Source organism: Musa acuminata, chromosome BXJ1-5 (assembly GCF_036884655.1).
Source record: "Musa acuminata AAA Group cultivar baxijiao chromosome BXJ1-5, Cavendish_Baxijiao_AAA, whole genome shotgun sequence".
In the NCBI taxonomy this organism is placed as follows: domain Eukaryota; kingdom Viridiplantae; phylum Streptophyta; class Magnoliopsida; order Zingiberales; family Musaceae; genus Musa; species Musa acuminata.
The window spans coordinates 9037289-9060548 of NC_088331.1; the positions used below are offsets into that span (position 1 = coordinate 9037289).

Below are 23260 nucleotides of genomic sequence, written 5' to 3' on the forward strand. Positions count from 1 at the left end.
GCAACTATCGGCTACTATTGTGATTGTGCCACATAAGAGCTGCATGAAGGTAATGCCTTAGGAAGTTCTACTACTCAACTTTGTATATTTTGTTTTGAGACAGAATATGGTTTCAGTGTGTGATATTGCTTTTGCTCTTAACAAGTAATTCTTCTTTGCCTCATGTTAATCATCTCCATATATTCATTCTTATATCCTATGTAAAAGACTGCTACTGGACTTGTTACCAAATCATCATCGTAGTAAATTGCATGACTGTTAGATAATACTTTATCATCTAACTTGTGTTGGTTGTGAATATCACAATGTAATTATAGGTACTTGGGGTGCTATAGTTCTTGTGTTAACCTGTACTTTGCTCAGTTTTTTGAGTGTGTGGTTTATTCCATTGCTAGATTAATAAACACTACAACTAGTAATATTTGCATTGTGGCTTGTGTAGTTTCTCCTTCGGGGCAATTTTTGCTTGATTGTAATTAGTCTTTCTTTTTAAAACTAATCCACTGGAACATTGAAATTAAATAGTAAATACTAACAAATTTATTTTCTGTTTGCATGCCCCTTTCCTAAGTACTGGAAAAAGCCTTCTATGGACGAAAGCAGTAGCTCCCACACAAAACTGGTGTATCCTTTTGCTGGTTCGAGGATGCCTTCTTCCTTACATGCTAATTACTTTACATGCAGTTTTTCGTGAGTGCCTATGCTGCACGTCTTCGGTGATGAGATAAATTGATGGTCTGGATTCTTAACTTGGGTTTGCAGCATCCTTTTTGACATTTGTGCAAATAACTTTTCCGATTTATTGTTTTGCCGGAACTTAGTAGTTGTATCACAGAGATAAAAGCATATGGTGTAATTTTTTATTTTGGAACTGAGACACAAGTTAAGGGCATTTATCATTTGGGAAGCTACGAACCTCTGATTCTTTGAGTTAGATATTACTTCCGGGATTGTGCAAGAACGTGTTAGTAAATTTCATCAGTAAGTAGTAACTCTGAGAACTTGATCATGTCCATGAGATGAAGGCGAATAGCTACGTAGTATTGTTTTGCAGAGGCTGCGAAGCATTTCTTGAAGGACTCTGTAACCGGCAAACCCCTTATCAACACATACTTTACTGGGAATGAAAACCATAACTCTGGAAGTCTTGATTAGTTTCTGTTCTTGGGTATTTAAATTGGCAAATCTTGCATTTGAAAAACCATTCCTTATTTGCTTTTTGTTAATTCTTGCAGAATCATGTGAAGAAATTTGTCAACTTGGACGATAAAAACTTCAGAATGCATACTTGTCCTTTGCCCACACAGCAGACTGATAGTGGAGAACAACCTTCATCAGGTAAATTTCCTTCTGGTTAATACCACTGAACACAAATGATGAGGAAATTACTTGCCAGTTGAAACGGAGTTTGCAGCAATCAATCGAGACATACAAAAGTGTCTGGAATCTGGCCACAATAATACTCAGACTGAAAGAGAGAAGCTGTGATCATCTTCCAAGGAAATAGTTGTAACCATGCTGCTGAAAAGCTCCTCCCTCGGGAACTTGGGCTCATTACTTGTTCTGATTCAAAAAAAGCTTGTTCTTCCTAGTGCACGGTGGAAGAAAAGAAGACTCTATGATCCAGGAATCAAAATTGCAGCTTGCATGTCTCCATTCCATGTTGCAAACTACTGCCTTCCTGTGGAACCAAGACTCATGATGAAGTCATACAGACACGAACAGAAGGTATATTTCGCAGCAGTTAATTGAGAATGGTCAAAAACTACAACATCTCAACAATGCAGGCTAAACGTCTATTAGTTATCTCTCTCTCTCTCTCTCTCTCTGTGTGCAGGGGGCATTCATGGAGATTGTGATGAGAACTGAGCTGAACTTGATCGGTAAACTTGAGCTATCTACAAGCAAATGAAAGAAGAAAATAAAAGGTTGTACTTCTTCGACTCTGCAGGACAAATATCAGGTTCAGCTATGTGGCTGCCAGTCTATTCTATATACAAATTTCGACGATCCAACTTCCTCATGCTGGTAGATTTGCTACCTAAGAGGCAGAGAAGAGCTGGTGGGGAAGCAGCAGAGTTGGACTCGGCGGCGAGGCCGAGGCAAAGGGAAAAGAGAAGAAGTCGTCGTAGTATGAGTCCGGGACGCCGGCCGCAGCCCACATTTGATCGTCCACGGCGACCGGCATCTCCCCCGGGACGAGCGGCGTGCGGCACAGCGGGCACGTCCGCTGGTGGTGCTCCAGCCACCGGTCGAGGCAGCCACGGTGGAAGACGTGCCTGCAGTTGCTCAGGCGCCGGACCTCCTCCGCTGCCTCGAACTCGTACAGGCAGACAACGCAGCTGTCCCCGACGTGCTGCCCGGCCGCACCCAGCTCCTCGTACCGCACCACCGGGAGCGCCTCCCGGATCAGCATCGCCGACACCGACGGGGATTGCGGCGGCTGCAGGAGCTGCTGGTGGTCGAGGTTTCTGTGGCCGCTGTTCTCGGGCCAGGGGGCGTCGGCGTCGAGGAGGTCTCCAAGGCCGACCGCGTCGAAGGCCCGGAAGATGAACCGCCGCACGTAGCCGAGGATCAAGGCCATGTGGAGGACAATCCTCGGCATCAACAGCTCCGAGTAGCCGACCGGAAACCCCATGCCGATCCCAAAGAAGAACACCCAACTATTTAACAGTGGATCCAAGAAGAGTCTTGCAAGCCTCCAACCTCGTTCTCTATCCTTTTCTTTGATGCTCCTCTAATTCTCATCAACTAAATGTTGGGAATTGGACACTGCAGAGCCAAGTCGTCGTCCTCCTGTTCTTCGAAGCTCCTCTCGAGTTCTCTCAACCAGACAAGATCAAGAAATGATGGGGATCGGGGTATGCAGAGGAGGTGCGTCCGCCTCCACCTCTGGTTTGGGCAATTTATATCACCAAGTTTGGCAGGACTGACGCAGAAATCCAATGTGAATCTGCTGACGGAACTGTAGGAGGATGATTAACAAATAGGATTCGGGGGGATTAAGCGATAGGATATTATCGTCCTCATCCCCCTCCGGTTAAAAATGGGAGAAAAGGATGGTTTCAGGAAGGTGCGAGCCCCTCCGTCCCTCCCAAGCTGGCTTCTGGCCCCTGCACTTTTGTTTCTTGCGTGCTTTTTCCCCCCTTCCATGACCATGGACTGTATCGACTTTTGTCTTGTAGGCTCAAGGGGTGGTGAAGCTGGTCCATTTCCTTTTGAAGCGGTCTCAGATTTGCCACGTTGACGGACTTGATGCACGGTTCTCACCATACCCCCCACACAGCAGCAGTTTGATCTGGTAAAGCCAAAAATCCTTTTTTTTGTTCTTCGTTCTTCATCCGTTTTATAGGTTTCCAAGTTCCAGGCAAATAGGTTTCCCTACAACTATTTACTTTGCTGGTGCTGCTAAATAGAGCTCCAAAATCTGAGGAGAATAATCTTATTAGAATAATATAACCAGTGTTGAACAGTTGGTCACATGATCCTGAGCTCGGAAACAAAGAGGTGTCCGAGCCTTGTGTGTTAGTATTATGCATTTGAAAATTCCCATGCAGGAACAGCACTACATTTCTCTGTAGCTGGGGAACTCTTCCCTTCAAGCTGTTCCTTCTTGTCACGGCAGCTGCAAGCACAGGGCACCTTCCCATGTGACCTTGCAAGCTGTATCATATCAGGACAGTATTACTATACCACACTTTCACCATACGGATCTTGGGGATTATGAACCACATGAACAATCAATTGGTTGCAGCTTCTGATGCAAAGTTGCTCGTCACTGGCATCATTAGCTATCCTGAAAACACTCTCCAACACTGCCCCTGCTTGCTGGCCTTCACATGGCCTTCTCATTTCCCTCTGGAATCAGGGTCGCACTGCACAGCTCAAGTGGATCCACAGACACAGAATGATGATCTTTTGTTCTGCTTTGTCAGACGTCTATTGAAAGTTGGGATAACGACACTGTTTAGTGGCCTTTTGTTCCTATCAGAATGGCAGCAAGACATATGACCTCTACCGAGCTGCATTTCAAATTCCAAGAGTTGTTTAAGCATTGATGAATCAATAATCCGCCCCTGTAATTGTCATACTGTCTACTTACCTGTGTGACTCGAAATCCAACACCTTGGCGAGATATCCAAGGCTCAATGTGTTGACAGTTGAGTGGCGGCCATCATCTTGTCAGGTGGCATCACTGGTATGTCCCTTGTTTCGATTGCTTGCAACAGGTGTGTCCTTCCTTTCGTTTGCTAGTGACTACAAGGAGTGGGGGGCGTACAGAGGATTAACCTGGGTCGAGTTTCGATTTTGACGCCGACTAGAGAGAGAAAAAGCGAGTAGCTACCTGTCCTTGTCGCCCAAACGTCTTCATCAATGCCACTGTGTGTATCATGGCCCCCCACCCTTCTTCCCCCACAGCAAAGTGGGGGGTTGGAGGTGAGCAAGACATGATTTTGAAGGTTGCTTTCTTTCATTTTGCAGCCAAGCAAACAATAATTTAGGGTCATATTTGCAAAACACAGTCATTTGTATGCTTAGCTGAAGGCGAACTGCATGCTTTCTATTCGAGATGCGAAGAACTTGAGATAGGAGAGACGCTTACATGTCAGATCAAAAAAATTCTTATTTTATTAAAAAAAGTACAAATTAAAATGACATGGAATTCTTGTAAGCTATTGTAGGGCTGTCGTGGTGAAGCTTTGCTCACTTTCTTCTCGTTCTCGAGCTCGTCTTTGATGATGACAGAGATGAAGGATTCGGTATACTATTCTTCTCCGTCTCTGTCAATTACCACTCTGTGAGCTCAGAAAGGAGACGCCATGGACATGGTTGGTGAAATGTACAGTCATGCATCCTGTGCCGCTGACATCAACGTGTAACAATTCTTTAAACACTGAAGACTTTCCTTGGCCTCAAAGCATGCAAGCCACTGCTTTATGCAGTTTCTTTTGTTGGTGAGAGAGATTGGATAAAAGAAAGCGACAAGCATGAAGATTCTTGTTTTTCTCCCTCTATATGTAAATTAAAGAGGATATAATAAACCATCAAAACACTACAATACTGAGGCTAATCAAACAAGCAACAAAATATTGTAATAAGGATTAATAAACACAAGAAATTCACATGAAAAATCATTTAGTATTGTTAAAATAAATTTTGAACTAGAAGCTAACTCTGAATCCAACCTGATCTATATACTGCTCAGAAAAAAAAAAAGTTGAGCTCTTCTTTTCCTCTCTTCTTATTTTTAGGATTACTATAATTGATATAGGGATCTATTGGAAGGTGAGAAAAGAAATTTCTATGATGATACGATCCCTAAAAGTCTTATCTATATATAAACGAGAATAGAAAATCTAAGAAAAATAATTAGGAGAGTCCTTTCCATAAAGATCATCTCTTAAAGTATCATATCATAAGTGAAATTTTAACATAAGTGAAATTTCTTTGGTCGATAATCTTAATCAAAATTTAATTAGAATCTCAGTACATCTTAATAAATTAATCGGTAAATCTTTAATATTCTCCTACTTAACCAATTAATTGATAAGATAAAAAATTTAAAATTAAAATAAATAACTAAAATTTATTTTAAAAATAATTTTATCTCGTTAGATTCTAAAATTTTAAAAAACATTCATAGGTGCGTAAATTTAAAAGTATAAATAAATAAATCTAATAAATATAATAATATTATATTAATTTCGACTACTAATGTAAGTCATAATGGTCGTATGTCATCAATATCATATTTCTTTCTGTGTATTGCAATACTATTAGTCTTTCCTAATGTAGTACAAATGACTCTTATAATTTATCTTATGAAGATAACATATATATACATAATATGTATATATTTTCAACCATCCTATTATCGCATTCAACCATAATATATATACATAAATATGAATAAAATAACAAAAATAAATAATTTTAATTAAATAAATTAGAAAGTCAATTATAGTGTTTACTTAAATACGCATCACCTTATCTTTTATAGGACGCTCATAAACTCAATCATAAGAATATATTTTTTCAAGTACTTTAAGTTGTAAGGCCTAAGTGAATGAATCAATAATTAATATAGTGGAACTCAAGTTCTTAATTAACAATAATTATTTCTAAATTTATTCTTTAACCACTAAGTATTTTATGCTAATATACTTAGAATCACTATAGTACTTGTCATTCTTAGATAAGAAAAGCCCTACGACATGTCATAGAATATCTTCAACGATTTGACAATTAAGTTTGACCATACAAAGTTCTGAGTTGAAATTTTATAGTCATAAAACTTTAATAATCTCAAAGCATCTCACATAATCAACTTCTACTATTAATAATATAATTTTCATTTACCCTTCTAGCTAATGTAAACATAAATCATAAATTGGACTTTCTATTATCGAGATAATTTATAAAATCAGTATATGAAAATACCATCATTTTAAGTCGATTTGATTTTTTTTTATATGTGAGCATGTAGCCTTTGGTCTCTTATAGATATCTTATTTAATTCTTTTATAATTTTTAATATTTTATTTTTAGATAATTCTAATATCTATATAGTATCCTAACTATAAAACCGATATTTGGTCTAGTATAAATTTGAACATATAATATACTTGTAATTATGTATGCATAAGAAATATTTTTTTATTTAATTTTTTAAAGTTAAGTTTAGAGATTACTGACTTTGATTGAATCATAAAGTTTTATCATTTGTGAATAAAACTATATACTAAATCTTTCTAAGATAGTCTTAGTAATTATTAAGATGCATCCCTAACTATCTATATATCAATAAGATAAGTTATCTTAATCATATTAAAATTCTTAGTGAAAAATATTTTTTTATATAATAAATCAAAATTAATATTGACAAGTATAATATTATATATATATATATAATAATATATAATAACTGAATCCCATTAATCTTCAGATCAATATTTTTAACCCATAGCCCACTGATAACAAATCGCGATTCCTATTGAGGTTGACGACCCGTAAACGCAAGACATTCACGGGGAAGATGGGCATACGAATAATACAGAGGGGAAGACGGGCATGAATGCATACAACATCCTAAAGGCAGAAAGGCGATGTAATATAATCATATAATACAAGCATCATACGATAGAAATAAAAATAAAATAATATGATATAATTTAAACATATCTAAGACAGATCTAAACATTAAGATCTAAATTCTTTAACAATCTATGATAATCTCATACAAATTGTAAGAAATAAAATTATTATATGAAAATTTTATGTTATAATTAAAATCAAGTATCGTAAAGATGGTATGTACCTTTTGAATATGATAATCTGCACACAAAAGAAGCTTAGACTATTTTTCTTCTTTCTTTCTTTTCAGGAATATTGTAATTGTTGGAGTAGAGATAATCTGAAGGTGAAAAAAAAAGCCTTTATAATGATACGATTCTTAGAAGATTTTATCTATGAAAACAAAGGGTCTAGGAAAGGTAATCAAAAGACTCATTCCCATCGAGATCATCTCTTAACACATTCTAACATAAGTAAATTTCTTTTCCATTGATTGATAATTTGAATCAGAATTCAATTAAAATCTCTAAAATCTAACATATTCTTCTTATATCAACTTAAGGATATCATATACTTTATATAAAGAACAGTGTTTGGTTAAGAACATAATTGTTCACAATAAATAAAAAATCAGAATTCATCAATAAATATTTAACAAAATAGAGCTGCTGACTTCCAAAAAATAAATAGAATCTTGTGGTAGAGCTTAACATCAATAGGATACTAAAGAACTCATGAAGATCTGCTTGAATAAACCATTTAATTATCCATGATTGGTTTCTTCTTCGATGATGAATCCCTAGTTTTTGTTCTTCCAATTGCTCTCTTCTCTCCTTCTCCTCGCCTATTAGGCAATCTGTTGTCGCAGTATTGCTGGAGTTACTCTCCGGCTTTTGTGCTAAAAGATGCAAGATTGGATTCCTTATCTAACCCTATCCACTCTGAGTTGCTCACCAGCGTGACCTCAGATTTTGATGCTTGCCATCAGCCGCCTCGTACGTCAACCCCTGTCTCTCTCTTTACAGCTTGTCATCAACCCTCTATTCAACTTCTGCTCCTCCAAAAACCTGTTCTCTCTCTCTCTCTAGTGTTTGTCATCAGCCGCCTCGTACGACAGCTCCTTTTCCTGTATCTAATCTATCTATCTATTGCTTGTCGTAAGCCACCTCGTACGTCGACTTATCTTCTCTCTTTCTCCTTCTCTTTCTCTTTCTCTTTCTCCTTCCCATTACGCAGGCAAGTGGGAGACCTTTGATGGCCTACAACATCAAGGGTTAGGCAACCACACTTGTTTTCTTATGGTTGTTGGGTGCCATTTAAAGGTCACCATTCCATCCAAGGCCTTCGTCCTCAATTAACAATGGACTCTCTCTCTTCGCGAAAGGTGGGGCTTCTTGTCCCTTTTCTTTATCCTCCCTTCGTAGCCGCCGCAATCAATATGTTTCTGTTCTCTTCTGGATGGTTGCAGTGATTCTGGAACTCAGTGGTAAAAGATTACTTTCTCCTACCCTTCCTCGGTCAGTAAGTAGTCCTAACAATATCAGACACATTATTTATTCGACGATTTCTTTAAAAAAAATCCCTTTTTATTTTTATTTCAGAATGATGCTAATTTTTTTATTTTTTTATATTTAATATTTTTATTTTTATTATACTAAACATCCTTTGTCGTCATCTTTGGCCACCTTCGTCTTACCACAAGGCTTCATCATCTTCCCCCACTTTGATTGTCAAATGGGGAGGGGAAGAAGACCTTTACGATGGAGCTTCTCGTCCCTCCTCTCTTATATTCTCGAAGAAAATTCATCATTTTACCTTCGGGACCAACCCTAGTCTTTTCGTGCCATTATCATTGTCCTCGATCACATGACTTGATGTGATGAGCCATGAGGGAGATGAGGGAGGAAAAACCTCACTATCGTTGTCTCCTTCCTCTCCCATCGAGGTCAATGATCATGATATATGAGGAAGACTTGACGAGTGACATCACGGAAGACAATGGGACAAAGGTAATCGAGCGATGACAAGAGTTATTTATGGTGTTAGAGAGAAATTAAACATCAAATAAAAAATATTAAAAATGAAAAGCATTATCCCAAAAAAAAATTTTCTAAAGAAAATCATCCTTGTTTATATCTATAATTTTCTGTCATATTCATATTTACAAAACGACAATAATAACCTATGTATTATCTATCAAATAGATTAAGAAATTTCAATATTCATTAAAAAAATGTTTAAATTTTATTTATATTTTATTTATAATTTATATTTTTGTTTATCTTGTATTATTAATACTAATTGTCTAACATAGTCTAGCTATTATATTTATAGGTATAATTGATAAGCATATAAGATTTCCTCAAAGCAGTTGAGGAAATCTCTAAGCAGTTGAGAAAAATCCTTCGTGCTGAATATGTATAACCTCCCTACTGAGTGTATATAAATAGCTATCAAGAGCTGACTATCAAAATGAACTGGACAATTACATCTTATACATTTCATAGTTTCTTCTACAATTTCTATCTTTCTATATTCTTCGTTTAATTTTTATGATGGTATCAAAGCCTTTTTCCTTGCGGATGTAGGCAGCTTTGCCGAAGCGTAGTGCTGCTGCTTACCTCTCCTCCAGTGTCGTTGCTTCCTATTCCGGAGTCGGGGACTACTCGGCCACCTCCTACCCTCACAAGTACCTCGCCTACACTACCGTGGTGGCCGCCGTCCTTGCAACTGCTCCTCGGCCAGCGACCTCTCCTCATTGCTGCAGCTTCCTCACCCATCGTTGCAACCTCCTCTATAGTGCATCGCTGCAGCCTCCTATGCAGTTCATCGTTGTAGCCTCCTTTGCAGCGCATCGATCTGCTTTTCTCCTCCTCCCTCCCTCCTATATCTTTACATCTTTTGTAAATATCACTTAAACTACCACAAAATATCTGGGATGTCTTCATTTTCCTCTTCCGATATTCTTGTCCTTGTTTCTGTAGGGACTCTGAGTACTTTTCAAAGTCTTATCACCATCAATGCTGCAGCACTTATTCCCCTCAAATTATCCAAAGGCGGTAACTACGCATTTTGGCGAGCACAACTTTCTAATCTTCTATTTGGCTATGATCTTCTAGGTTACGTTGATGGCTCTCTCCAGTGTCCACCCGAAATGATCAACATCCCAGGTGAACCCAGTCCAATGCCAAATCCAGCCCACAAACTATGGGTATGTCAAGATCGCCTCATCCTCCAAGCTATTCAAGCTTCCGTTGCTGGATCCATTGCCCCGATATCCTCATGTACGACTGCTGCAGAAGCATGGTGCAAATTATAAACAACTTTGGCAAATCGCTCGCATACTTGCATGCTCGGATTTCTCTCCAATCTGATGAAAACGAAACAAGAGGAAAGTACTATTGCTGATTATCTACAACATATCAAAGTTATCATTAATGATTTAGCTTTGATAGGTCATTCTCTCAGTGATGAAGAAGCCCTAATCCATACTCTCAATGGCCTAGGAGGCGAGTACAAAGAATTGACAGCAGCACTTCGGGCACGCGACTCACCAATATCATTCGAAGAACTTTATGATAAGTCGATCGACTATGAGACGTACTTGAAGCGTGATGATAGGTTGCCCAGACCACCTATTACAGCTCAGGTCAATCAAAAATCTAAGAGGAAGAGCAACCAGTACAATAAGCACGTCAACAACGATTTGGCTAAGTTGCCTCCTAGCCCTATGGGGCCCAACCAAACCCCCCTTATCCATATCAAGGTGGTAACTTTCATAATCCTCAGCCATCGCGTTCTGACTTCACAAGTCACCAACGAGTCGTTTGCCAACTATGTGATAAAGTCGGACACTCCGCAAAAGTCTGTCGGTCTCGCCCCGGACTCCCTGCTCCATTACAGTGGCCTCAGGCGAATTTCATGGCTACTCCAACTCCTACCCAACCTAATTGGATTGTGGACTCGGGCGCCTCTCATTTCATCACCTTTGATCTTCAAAACTTGTCCATCCATAACAACTATGACGAAAATGAAGATATTATCATCGGTGACGATAAAAGAATTCCTATTACTCATTTTGGTTCCTCAACGCTTAGTTCACTTACCACAACTTTTACACTCGATGATATTTTGTGTGCACCTAACATTAAAAGAAATCTCATTTCCGTTTCTCAATTCTGTAAACAAAATAATAGCTCAATTGAATTCTTTCCTAACTTTTTTCTTGTGGATTTGAGCACGGGGGCATCCTTGGTCCAAGGTCAGAACAAAGACGATATCTATAAGTGGCCATCTGCTTCGTAAATTACCCTTCCTACTGCTCACTCTTCAGTCGCAGCTCCGGTCGATGTATGACATCGTCGTCTTGGTCATCCCTCCCCTTTTATCCAGCAAAAAATACTTTCTCATTATTCTCTTCCTACCTTTAAAATCAATAGCACTATCAATCATTGCGATGCTTGTCTTTGCAATAAAAGTCATAAATTACCTTTTGGGACAACCTTCATTTCTTGCTCTAAACCATTTAAAATTATTTATACCGACGTGTGGGGCCCTGCCCCAATTCCTTCTTTTGATAAGTTTCGCTTTTATGTCATTTTTGTAGACTATTTTACTAAGTACACATGGTTATATCCTCTCCACCATAAGTCTGATGTTTCCAAAGTATTTACCAACTTTCGAAAGTTGGTCGAGAATTTTTTTCAATCTTCCATTAAAACAGTTTACTCTGATGGCAGAGGCGAATATCAAGCCCTCGTATCCTGCAAAGGGTTTCATCAACGACCTGGTGTCGACTTCATAGAGACATTTAGTCCTATTGTTAAACCTACAACAATCCGTCTTATCCTAAGTTTGGCCATCTCAAAGGGTTGGCACATACGATAATTGGATGTTAACAATGCCTTTTTACAGGGGACACTTACTGAAGATGTCTTTATGTAGTAACCTCCTGGTTTCGTTCATCCTCAATATCCGAGGCATGTCTGCAAACTTCAAAAAGCTATTTATGGACTTCGTCAAGCTCCAAGGGCTTGGTATAACGAGCTTGGCTCATTTTTAACCTCAATTGGCTTCATCAATTCCAAGTCTGATACCTCGTTATTCATTTGCCAGCACAATGGAAGCATAATATATCTTTTAGTATATGTGGATGATATTATTATCACAGGAAATGATCCTTTGAAGACTCAAGCATTTCTAAAGTACTTGGCCGATCGATTCTCCCTCAAAGATCTAGAAACTTTAAGCTACTTTTTGGGAGTGGAAGCAACATTTACACCTTCAGGTCTCTTCCTATCACAAAGAAAGTATATTCAAGATTTATTATCAAAGACAAACATGTAGGATGCGAAAGAGGTTACAACTCCTCTCTCTACTAGTGAATCACTTAAATTATGTGATAAAAGTCCTACAGATTCGACTCAATATCAACAAGTCCTTGGCTCCTTACAGTACTTGGCTCTCACTCGTCCAGATATTTCATTTGCCGTTAGTAAATTATCGCAATTCATGCATCAACCATCTACTACGCGTTGGTCTACGGTCAAACGAATTTTGCAGTATCTTAAAGGGACCTTAATCATGGCATTTTTTTTCGCAAAAATACTTCACTCCAACTTCATGCCTTTGCTGATGTTGATTGGGTAGGGAACTTTGATGATAGAACATTTACATTAGGATACATTGTTTTCCTTGGAGCTACTCAAATCAATTGGAGTTCTAAAAAACAAAAGACGGTTGCACAATCTACAACTGAAGCTGAATATCGTGCCATCGCTACCGCCACTACTGAACTCAATTGGGTCACAAATTTGCTCAAGGAACTCAACGTCAACTCTACAATTATTCCTACAATATATTGTGATAATATTGGAGCTACCTACTTATGTGCTAATCCAGTGTTTCATTCCCACATGAAACACATAACCATTGACTTCCACTTCGTGCGAGATCAAGTTATCAGACATCAACTCCGTATTTCTCACGTACATACAGCTGATCAACTAGCAGACTCACTCACAAAGCCTCTCGCCCGTAAACTTTTTTCATCTTATCGCTGAGTATGTATAAATAGCTATCAAGAGCTCACTATCATGAACTAGACAATTACATCTTATACATTTCATAATTTTTTCTATAATTTCTATTCTTTTATATTCTTTGTTTAATTTTTATGAATAATGTCTAAGTATATAATACATAGTTATAGTTAATCATAATTTCGGACTTGACTCATCGCATTTTGATTCCCAAGTGAATTCAATCAACTAACATCAAGTAAAATAATGGATCGAAATCTTCCCATTTGTTTCTCATGATCCGTGCGTCTCACAAATGTTTCTTTGATGAAGGACTATCTATAGCCTTTTCCAATGTGCGTAGATCACGTTTTCCTCGACGATCCCATGTATATATGCATCAATCATGTTACCATCAAATAGTACGAATGGATCTACGTCGAATCCAAAGATGTGCCTTTTGCTCCCACTTTACTAAACATGTGGTCGAGCATAAGTTATCTTCTCAGCATCATTCTATCAACTTAATAGTCAAATAATCTAATGTTTTTTTAGTCATGCGAGTGTTCGACGAAATGTCTTAGAAGGTCTATATAACATATGGAGGAGACGATCCAGAGAATTCCTGTAGATGATTTGCTGCCATCATCGTTTCGAGCCGTTGACGCATACAACGCGGAGAGTCCTGCTCCTGGATTTGACGTCCGGCACGCGTCACCGGACGGTGAGAGCAGAGTGCCTTTCTTTGGCGGGGTTGCCGGCGGTTCACAAGCGTTGAAGAGTCGGAGATGGGTTGGCGATGGCGGACCACGTAGCGTTGTCGGACGCGTGACAGCGCGAGAGGTGCGTTGCATCTGTCAACGCAGCCGGGCTCGTGCATTGCACCTGCTTACGTGGCCGAGGGCGTGCGTGCATTGCACCGGGTTGATGGTGACCGGCGGGAGAGCAGACTTTTGTGGCGATGTTTTTGTGATTGGGAAGTAGAATGACCACAACCATTGAAGCATGATTATTAAGAATCAGATCAGATATTAACTCGATAAGATCAGTAATCGAACTAATTGAATCATGAGTTTAATGTTTTTTGTTTCAAATATATAAATTATATTATAAAATTAGTAATATAATAAAGGAGAATGATATGTTGATAAATTAATTTTTAAAAAAATTAAATATTATGAACTTAGTTGGATTTATCTAAACCGTGAGATTTTTTTTTTATATTAATATCCATATATAAGAAGGGATCAAGAGGGGCAATTTGGAATCTAAACATCAGCTTTCTACCATGCAAAAGCTTTGAACTTTTTTACCCAAGCAAAAACCTCATTGTTTGACTCTTCAAAAACACAATGACCAAAAACATCAGGGTTTACTTCTTCAGGTTCCATTTAAATCACAATTCACGAGCCTAATTGCATCACAAAGGACAGGGAGTGTAAAGCGTACTGATCATGATTGGCATTTTGATCCAATAAAAACAGCAACAGGAAAGATATTAAAGGGTGTCTCAACATGACAACATAGGATGTGAAGGTAGAAATATTGAAGTTAAAGGCCACTAACAATAACAACACTTTTCAACCAACAAACTTGTGCAACGGCACGACTAGACTGAGAATGTCACCAAATGTTTACCAATGTATATATAAACATGTCGTCTAGCAACCAATTACAACATAAATGACAGTAATTGTTTAAAAGAACCTACTAGAGAGGGGCATACTCACTAGCGAACAAGACAGAATGGCTTTCCGATGGATGGATTTTACTTGGGATATCCAGTAGGGGGATAACCAGGTGCAGGGTAAGAACCAGGTGGCGGATATGATCCCGCTGGTGGGTATGAACCAGCTGGATAAGCCGGCGGGTAGCCGGTCGGGGGATATGCAGGAGGAGGATAACCATACGGTTGCCCGTAAGCTGGCTGCGGGGCATATCCAGCAGGAGGTGGAATGGGCTGATCAATGCGAGACATCTGCTGGACTGGAGGCACAGCCATCGCTGGCGGTGGTCCAAACTTGCCATCTCTCTTATCCATCTCGACCTTATGTTGTGTCTGCAACCATGCCAGGAAACTTTGATTAGTGGTACTCGGTAGGGCAGGAAAGCAATGCAATGGAGACAAATCTGATGTACACATACCTGCATGCACGCGCAGACCCTGCAAAGGGATTGCAAGTGAAAAAAGATGAGGTCTTAAATATCACTTAACATGAACTAAAAAGCAAGAGTGCAAAGGAACATGGGTCTTACGTGCAGTACACAAAGTCAGACATACAGGATAATATCTGGGAAGCTTCTTGGATCTCCTCACTTCCGACAATCATCGCAACGATGGAAAAGATACAAGCAACTTGTTGCAGACAAAACATGAATCCCTGCAGTTAAATTAATTCACATAAACAAGCATAATTTAGGACTTAACAGCTGATTTCACATTAAAAAAAATTCTTTATGGCTGGTAATGGATCTGAAACAGGCCTCAATTATGGACAGTCACAGCCCATGAAGCCTGGAAGTTCACATTAGACCAAAGTAGATGGGCTGGCCCACCACTGGTTGCATGAAATGGAGGACAGAGAGGAAGAGATGGAGGAAATACAATAATGCAGTTATCGCATTGAGTAGTCTGTATGTTGAACTCATCCTGGAGTAAGAAGCGAGTTGAAGCAACAGAATTGCCAAAGCACAAAAAGACCTGCAAAATAAATATACAAAGTAACCATTTGGATCAAGTACCAATCATGCTAGTTGACATATAACAGTCTTGAAGATATTCACTAGCCAAATTTTCTGCTGTGTGAAGAAAGACAAGATGAGTACATTGACAATCATTCTGAAACACCTTACAAAGCAAACTAGTTTAAAATGCAAATGCAACTAAACCATTAAATCTTGTCAGATGTTCTCACAGAATATAAGCTCTATGATATGCCATACATATATTAAAGAGGACATACAATTGTGAATTATGTGCGCTAGATCAGCAGTACTATCAAGTAAAAAATGCCAATGGACATAAGACTAGGTTTCAAATTTTGTAATGTTACAGCTTAAGCATCAGTTTGATCTAATCACCTCAGTTGAGAAATACAGAAGAGTTACCTAGTAGGAGAGATGCAAGGAAATGCACCAAAATGTAACACAACAGTGATAAAGATATAAAATATACAAGCAAGGCATTCTAATTTATGGGAGAGAGAAAAAGAAAAGGATCTCCCAATTAACTAAAGAAAAAAAAGACAGAATGTGACACATGAGCACATCATTGAGCCAAAATTGAAACTGTGAGGAGGCATAACACTACACAAAAGTAGGAAAGTCATCAGATAAAGATGCAAAGGAACAAAATTTCAGACACGCATGACAATTGGAGAGCAGTCAATCAATAGAGTACAGTCATCCACGTATATTAGCTCCATAGGAGGAAAAGACATACCACCATTCACCAGGTAGGTAGGTGAGACAGGAAAGTCAAAAATAGGTAGGAAAAAATATTGGAAGAATTTTTGAAATATTGCATGCAGAATCCAATGAGGTTGAGGCTTTTATTGGAAGCTTCTAACAAAATTTAATAGTACAGTCAATGTTTTTTATGGGTAAGGTTGACTTTTAAAGTGGGTGGTCATTATTTATAGAGCCCACATGAATCTAACAATCAGCCAGTTGGTCAACATTCCAAGATCAGGACCAACTTATTTGGCCAATGAGTCAAGTTAAATTAGGTCGAAGCATGTAACTACAAGCTGGATTGACAAGAAGAATTTTGCATTAATACAAACTACATTTAGGTCCAACTGGTTCAGTTGAATCTGGACATTAATATCCAATTTAGGTCTGCCATTGAGTTGAGATCTTCTTTCAAAGAACAATTTAGTGCTGATTTAGATCCAGTTTCTTTTCTTTCAAAGATGAGGCAAAGAACTGCATTAAGATAACTACAGATTAGATTTAGAGAATGAGAAAATTTTCAATCAATTATGATAACCTTATGATGATGACAGTACAGAAGGTTAGGTGTGCTTTGCTTCCAAAACCAAAATACTTAACTAGAAGTGAATTAAAAGCTTCATATACCTCGGTGCAAAGGCAGAACTCTGGGCATCGCCTTTCTCCACATTTTCCACTGCATGGCAAGTAACCCGCACAACAGACATACCTATAAAAGAAAGAAATTTAAACTAGTATCAATTCTTTAAAGTTTATAAGCAAAATAGGACAATTTATAAACCAAAACTACCTTGACATGTCATTGTAAAGAGCTCTTTTGCGAAGCATGTAGGAGACACATGGCCCACTAATAACAGGAAAAAGATGTATCAGAGATCATTCCAACTATGGAAAATAGTTCCATATTGTAAAATACGAAAAGGAAATGAGAGTTATTATCAGAATGACAATGATTCTAAATTTGGATGTCAACCTTTTCAAAAAGCAACAACGGAGAAAGATGTTCTTTATTTACGGATGGCCATCTAATGCATGCAACATAGATATAAATACATTCAAATTAGAATAATCAAAATTGAAGTGTTTGGTGTGTGCACATTCCCTTTCCTTTACCATAAACAAATTCAAATTAAGGGAATCTTGATTTTGTACAAACTTCATCTTTTGTCACTTGGGTGTAATAGCTGATACCACATGCAAATTTGTCATAAGAACTCAAGTGAGGAAGCCAAACGTGGGAATCCATCTTTTTCGTCTTAGTCAATTCATCTCAAATTTCAAACCTTCAAATCTTTTTGCTTACATTGAGAATATTACATTAAGTCCAATAATAACAACTTGAAGAATCTCAGAACAAGATCTAAGAATAAGTATATATTTAAATATGAAATAGCATTAAACAAAAGTTTGTCACAGAGTTCTGAATTAACAATCCCATCATCAGAAGCTTCCAAAAGACTTGAGCCATCAATATTTCCAAATTTTATGTGTTTTTATCAATGTAAACTTTTTTCCTAACAGATACAGTGATCAGTGATATCATCATCCTGTTATAGGAAAAACAGAAGAAAAAAAAAACATTTAGTTTGAGTAATCAATTTTGCAAGGTAAACCCTAGCTATGTTCAAATTTGTTCCTATGCAATAGGATGAAGTGGTCAGATTAGAGTTCAATGCTTGCAACAGTTCCAGAGAAGCCACACTAATAAGTTGTTTTGGATGTCCAACCAAAAGCAAGCAACTCTCTGCCTTAATTGTATACTTTGTAATTGCAAATCATGCTAAAAGATTCCTTCTTTTACAAGCTTAAACTCTTTTATTTGCATATTTATCTTATTGGACAAGAGGGTGAATTCTGCCATGGTAAGGTAGCTCCTTTGTGTCCCAAATATCGATATTCCACGAGGCAATGAGCAGGATATTAGTGTTATTGAAGATGACATGCAGGCCATCAATCTCTCTTTAACATTACATTTTACTGTCTTGCCACTTTTCTATATTTCTTTTCTCTTCTAGCATCACATTGCACTTTTACAATTTACTGCATCGTTGGTTTATGAAAGATCAAGATGCTTTTCAAGCGTATTGGCATAACATCCAGGTAATGAAGTCACTGGTATAAAATCACCATGATAGCACCATAAGACAAGCCCTTAGATCAGTTTCTTATTTTTTAAAGAAAGTTTGTTAACTTTTTTAAATTGAAAAGTTTACTTGAAATTGAGCTTCAACCTCACTTTTTCATAGACAAATCTTGCTGTACAATTCACCACCAAACAGAACACATGGTTATTAAGCACATAAGTACTGCATCGATTTCTAAACAAATCCAAGGCAGAAATGTCACAAATGTTTTTGTTCATAAGTAGCTGCCAACTATGAAATCTTGAAGAATTTGGGAGAATAAAGAAATAGTTAGAGATTTTTTGTGTTTATTTCCCTTTATGATGTGGCTTGGGGGGAACACAACGCCAAAAAAATGGGGTAGGACTTTTGCCTTCCCTAAATAATGTGATAATAAAAATACAAAATAGAAAGATTGAGAACCCTAGAACAGTTGTTTTTACACAGGAAAAAAAAAAATGAAAGTTTCCAACTGAAGAACTGAAGTTACTGTTTACTCTAATTAGGGAGCATAAGACGAGGACAAGTCTCTATTCCTTATAGCTAACAGATTCAAGACATTGCATCATCAGTTTCAGGGTAAAAGCATCACTGACAACCAGCACTGCAATCCTTACATATTCCCCCAGTAATGTTTCCCCACCTTTCCAGCTATAACGTGAACTCAATCTTCAAAATCCACGAGCATATTCATGCAAAAGATCACAAAAAAAATAAAGATATACCATCGACCGATTTGGGACACATCAAGATTCCAGTTATCAAAAGATGAAGGCAATTACGGATAGAAACAAGAAAGCTATCGAGAAAAAGAACCGGAATTGGATTTATCTGCAACATTTTTTTTCAGAATAAAGGCGAATCGGATCGTCGAAAGGCCTGAGGGCTTACCACCAAAGCGCCAGGCAGCAGACTGCAAAGCAGATGGGAACGCATCAGTCAGATATCTCGAAAGGAACCAGAAATCGAAGGAGAAGAAGGAAGAGGAAGGGGAGGAATCTTACAGGGGAAGTCGGCCTGAATGGTGCTCATTAGATCGGTGTGCCAGACGTTCCGGTAGCTCTGTCGGAGCTGCATCTTGTCGAGGTACTCCTGCGACGCCATGGCCAGCCTCACTGATCGAACGCGGGATCCGGCAGCGACTCGAGGAGGAGGAGAAGGGTGGCGATCGAGATCGGGAGAAGAAGAGATGCCGCTTTTTGAGATGGGCACGAAAGGCGTAGCGGGGTCGCGTCGTTGGTGATGACTCCGGGTCAAACTAGATTAGTACTTCCTTGACCAATCAACGATGTAACCCTCATGGGCCCACTGTTATAATATAGCCATCCTCCAGTAAAACGGCGGGTATATCTCCAGGTAAACAAATAAGTGTACAATTTATTTATGCGCTCATTTTGTAACCCTTGCTTGCTACATATCTTCCCGCACAAACGAAGAAGAAAAAAAGGGAGATGAAAACATATTATAGAAAAAAGAAAAGAAAAAGCCTTTCGATCCGAACTGTCGTTTCTAATGTTTCTTTTGGTTAATAGTCAATATCCTATTTATCATTACTTAATGGGAAACAATTATTAATTAATTTTTTTAGAATAATCCCCATCTTGTTAAAATAATACTAGAAAACTTGATACAAAATGTTACGAGGTGAAGAACCTTTCCAGAAAGCATTAGTTACATTTAATCTAACGAAATTGGTCGATTTGTAGGCCGAATAGTTCAATGAGTTTAAAGTGATAATGAAGGAAGATAATGAGTTCAATGGATGGCCAAAATATAATAGAGGTCCATCCAGAAGTGGAGTGAAGTTTCCGTGATAATTTCCCAGTTTTGACTCTCACAGGAAGACCCCACAAAAAAAAGGCCCAACTTGGAAGGGGAAGAGTGCTGCTTCAGACTAGCCAGAATTACCTGCAACTTGGAAGGCCGCAGTATGATAAACTGCTTTCCTAGTTAGGCGCATAGCGAAGTATCCAATTCTCTTTGCTTCTTTTATTTCTCGGTAGAAACATGAATTTTGTTCTTTCAATGACAACTCATGGATTAAGCACATCTGTATGCATATATACACATATACAGAATAATCATTCTACAAAAACATTGCTAAATTTTTCTAAGGTATATATCCAAAACCAGATCAGGTACACTAACCAAAGTCATCGACCGTGAAGCCTTAGGGTCCTCACCAAGAACTGCATACAGTGGGATCAAGCTAATCAAGTCCTGTTGAGAAGAAATCATCAGAAGAGCCAGTACGTCAACCAATCGGTCACCAAATCTTGAATGAATGCCACAACTCGGGATACCAGCAAAAGAAAAAGAAAGAAATCAAGAGGGCAATTACAGTGAAAGGTTTACTACGTGCAGGAGTATTGCCTCCCCGACAGAGAAATCTAAAGCAGCCTGCTGTGTCTCTCAGTTTCTCATATCCTTCAGCCAGCCGCTGAATCGCCTTCCAGCAAGACACTTTGCATCCCCATCATGATCAGCAGTCTCTAGCCCTTGATGATAGCTGCCTGCAAACAAGAGAATACAGATCACAGGAGCTCGGATAATGGTCGAGCATGCTCTGTTTCACCCAGTGACCTTTCCAACTCTAGTGTATTTGCACCAAACATAGCAGTTTGCAGGAGCCCACTCCAGTGTATTTCATACAGGGTTCTGCAACGATTAATGTTTCCTTGTTGCAGCGCAATCTCAATATACTTCTTAGGAAACACAATAGACAAAGTAACGCTTGGTTACAAAGATGCTGCCAAAGAGCATGCAAGTCTCAATATAACACCAATATGAAGGGTAGAAAGCAATTGACATCATGTCCTTTGGAGCTATCCTAATGGCATTTTCTAAGGTTCCTCATGCAGCCTTTAGATTCATTTGCCTTGTGTCTGAGCTATAATTTTGCAAATGAAAACTTCTTGTGAGGTATCAATTTAAGACATTCCCTGGATCAATTGGAAAATTAAATATGACAACTTCTATGAATAGCATGAAATGTTGACAGTGTTATATGTTTGTATTAGACACAGTACTGAGCACAGTGGCAGCAAGAAAAATGAGTACATGACTGCCAATTAAAATTTACAACTCAAGGAAAATAAAAAGATGTCCTGCAAGTCCAGAAATGAGTAAATCAAGGGCTACTTGACAACTTCCTTGGGAGATTGATTCTAACAAGAAAATGAAAGGAAATAAATATGATTCATGCAAGTGTATATACTGAACATAGAAAAGGAAAATATGCCACAATGCAGACAAAAAGAGAGAATACGAATGAAAATAATATAGCAGATGGTATGTATTATCAATTTGTTGCCGAGATCCTAAACCCCACAACACACATAACAATGATACACCATCATATGCTCCAATATGATATCAGAAGCATTTTCTTAAGGATAGGTCCTACAAAGAGTTACATAACTCATAGATCAGAAATATACATCCCCTATAATACCATCCATGACCTAAATTGCAGCAATCACTGTCTCATTTAAGCTCATATGCACTTTCACAACTAAAGCTTCTTCATTTTGCATTTCACAATTAAGGTGAAAACACAGCAAAATACTCTTTCCTGAAGCTGTTGCTACTTACCTGTAAACCTCCCTCGTCCTATCGATGACTTGAGCGTCGAGTTCTTCGTGAAGTATTATCCTACGATTCAAAATAAAATGATGGATCAAATAGCAAACCATGACAAACCTACCAAAACAGAAAGGGGCAAGAAAAATTGAGAAAATAGTAGAAATTTCTAGTAAATAGAAGAAAGACCACAACACAATTGTCAATTGGACAAGATGGCAGAGCACAGATAAATGTATCTTTGCCAATACTGCTTCTCTCCGCCGCCGGAGGCACGCTGGCAATCGCTCTCTCAGACACCTCCCTTACCATATCCTCGTTTCCCATACTCTCCTCGGGCCTTATGTGATCGAACCAGCAGTCATAATTTAAAGGGTTCTTTCTCGCCTCTTCCTCATCCCTTACCTCCTCTTTTTGACAATGGCATCCTCAATCCCCACCCATCCCCTAACTGCATGTCAAATGCAATGTACTTCCTGTACATGGTCAAGGGGTGGTTTGACGAAGTGTGGCGCATCTCACGCTTCGTACTTGATCCAGGCGCCGGTGTTCCAGCAGGCGCGACGGATAGGGCCCTCGAACTCCTTGCGGTTGAGGAGGCGGTAGTCGTTGAGCTCGTGAACGTCGGTGATTCTTCTTCGGGGGGTGGATCTCGGGTTCTTGCCGCTCCATTGTCTCGCACAGGATCTGCTCGGCGGTGATCTGGATGGACGCGGGGTTCTTGTTCTTTATGCTGATCGGCCGGGGCAGGTTCACCTCCGTGTCCTGCTTCGTCAGGAATCCCCATGCTCGGGTCCGACGCCGTCGACGACGCCATTTCGAAAGAGCCTTGTACTGCAACACCGGGTCTAGGGTTGATAGAACAGAGAGAGGAGGAGGATAAGCGTCGACGGCCGGCGGATTGAAACGATCGAAATTAATTTATGATATATTATTATTACTGTGATTATTCGTTTCGATGGGCACGAAATTTAAATCCAAAATATGTTTGAGATATTCTTAATTAAT

The 23260-nt window shown here is 38.7% G+C and overlaps 2 protein-coding genes across 2 annotated transcripts; both read right to left on the reverse strand.

Moving 5' to 3' along the window:
- Positions 1 to 1909: 1909 nt before the first annotated feature.
- Positions 1910 to 3138, reverse strand: LOC135673653 (brassinosteroid-responsive RING protein 1-like). Its single transcript, XM_065182786.1, has one exon. The coding sequence runs from the start codon at positions 2636 to 2638 to the stop codon at positions 2042 to 2044; it is 597 nt and encodes a 198-aa protein (XP_065038858.1). The 5' UTR covers positions 2639 to 3138; the 3' UTR covers positions 1910 to 2041.
- An 11487-nt stretch (positions 3139 to 14625) lies between these two features.
- LOC135673655 (uncharacterized) lies at positions 14626 to 19966 on the reverse strand. Its single transcript, XM_065182788.1, has 8 exons — positions 19675 to 19966; positions 19562 to 19583; positions 17338 to 17394; positions 17175 to 17256; positions 15700 to 15795; positions 15351 to 15475; positions 15240 to 15258; positions 14626 to 15153 (listed from the first exon to the last, which is right to left on the reverse strand). Exons 1-8 carry the CDS (start codon positions 19772 to 19774, stop codon positions 14863 to 14865), a joined length of 792 nt encoding a protein of 263 aa, XP_065038860.1. The 5' UTR covers positions 19775 to 19966; the 3' UTR covers positions 14626 to 14862.
- Positions 19967 to 23260: the final 3294 nt, after the last annotated feature.

What these genes read in the sequence shown, in the direction of transcription:
- LOC135673653 (XM_065182786.1), bottom strand. Translation starts at nt 2,638, where the DNA reads ATGGGGTTTCCGGTCGGCTACTCGGAGCTGTTGATGCCGAGGATTGTC.
- LOC135673655 (XM_065182788.1), bottom strand. Translation starts at nt 19,774, where the DNA reads ATGGCGTCGCAGGAGTACCTCGACAAGATGCAGCTCCGACAGAGCTAC. An exon ending in CATTCAGGCCGACTTCCCCT is followed by an intron (nt 19,584 to 19,674) that starts GTAAGATTCCTC and finishes TCTGCTTTGCAG; the next exon opens with TCTGCTGCCTGGCGCTTTGG. An exon ending in AGTTCTGCCTTTGCACCGAG is followed by an intron (nt 15,796 to 17,174) that starts GTATATGAAGCT and finishes TTTATTTTGCAG; the next exon opens with GTCTTTTTGTGCTTTGGCAA.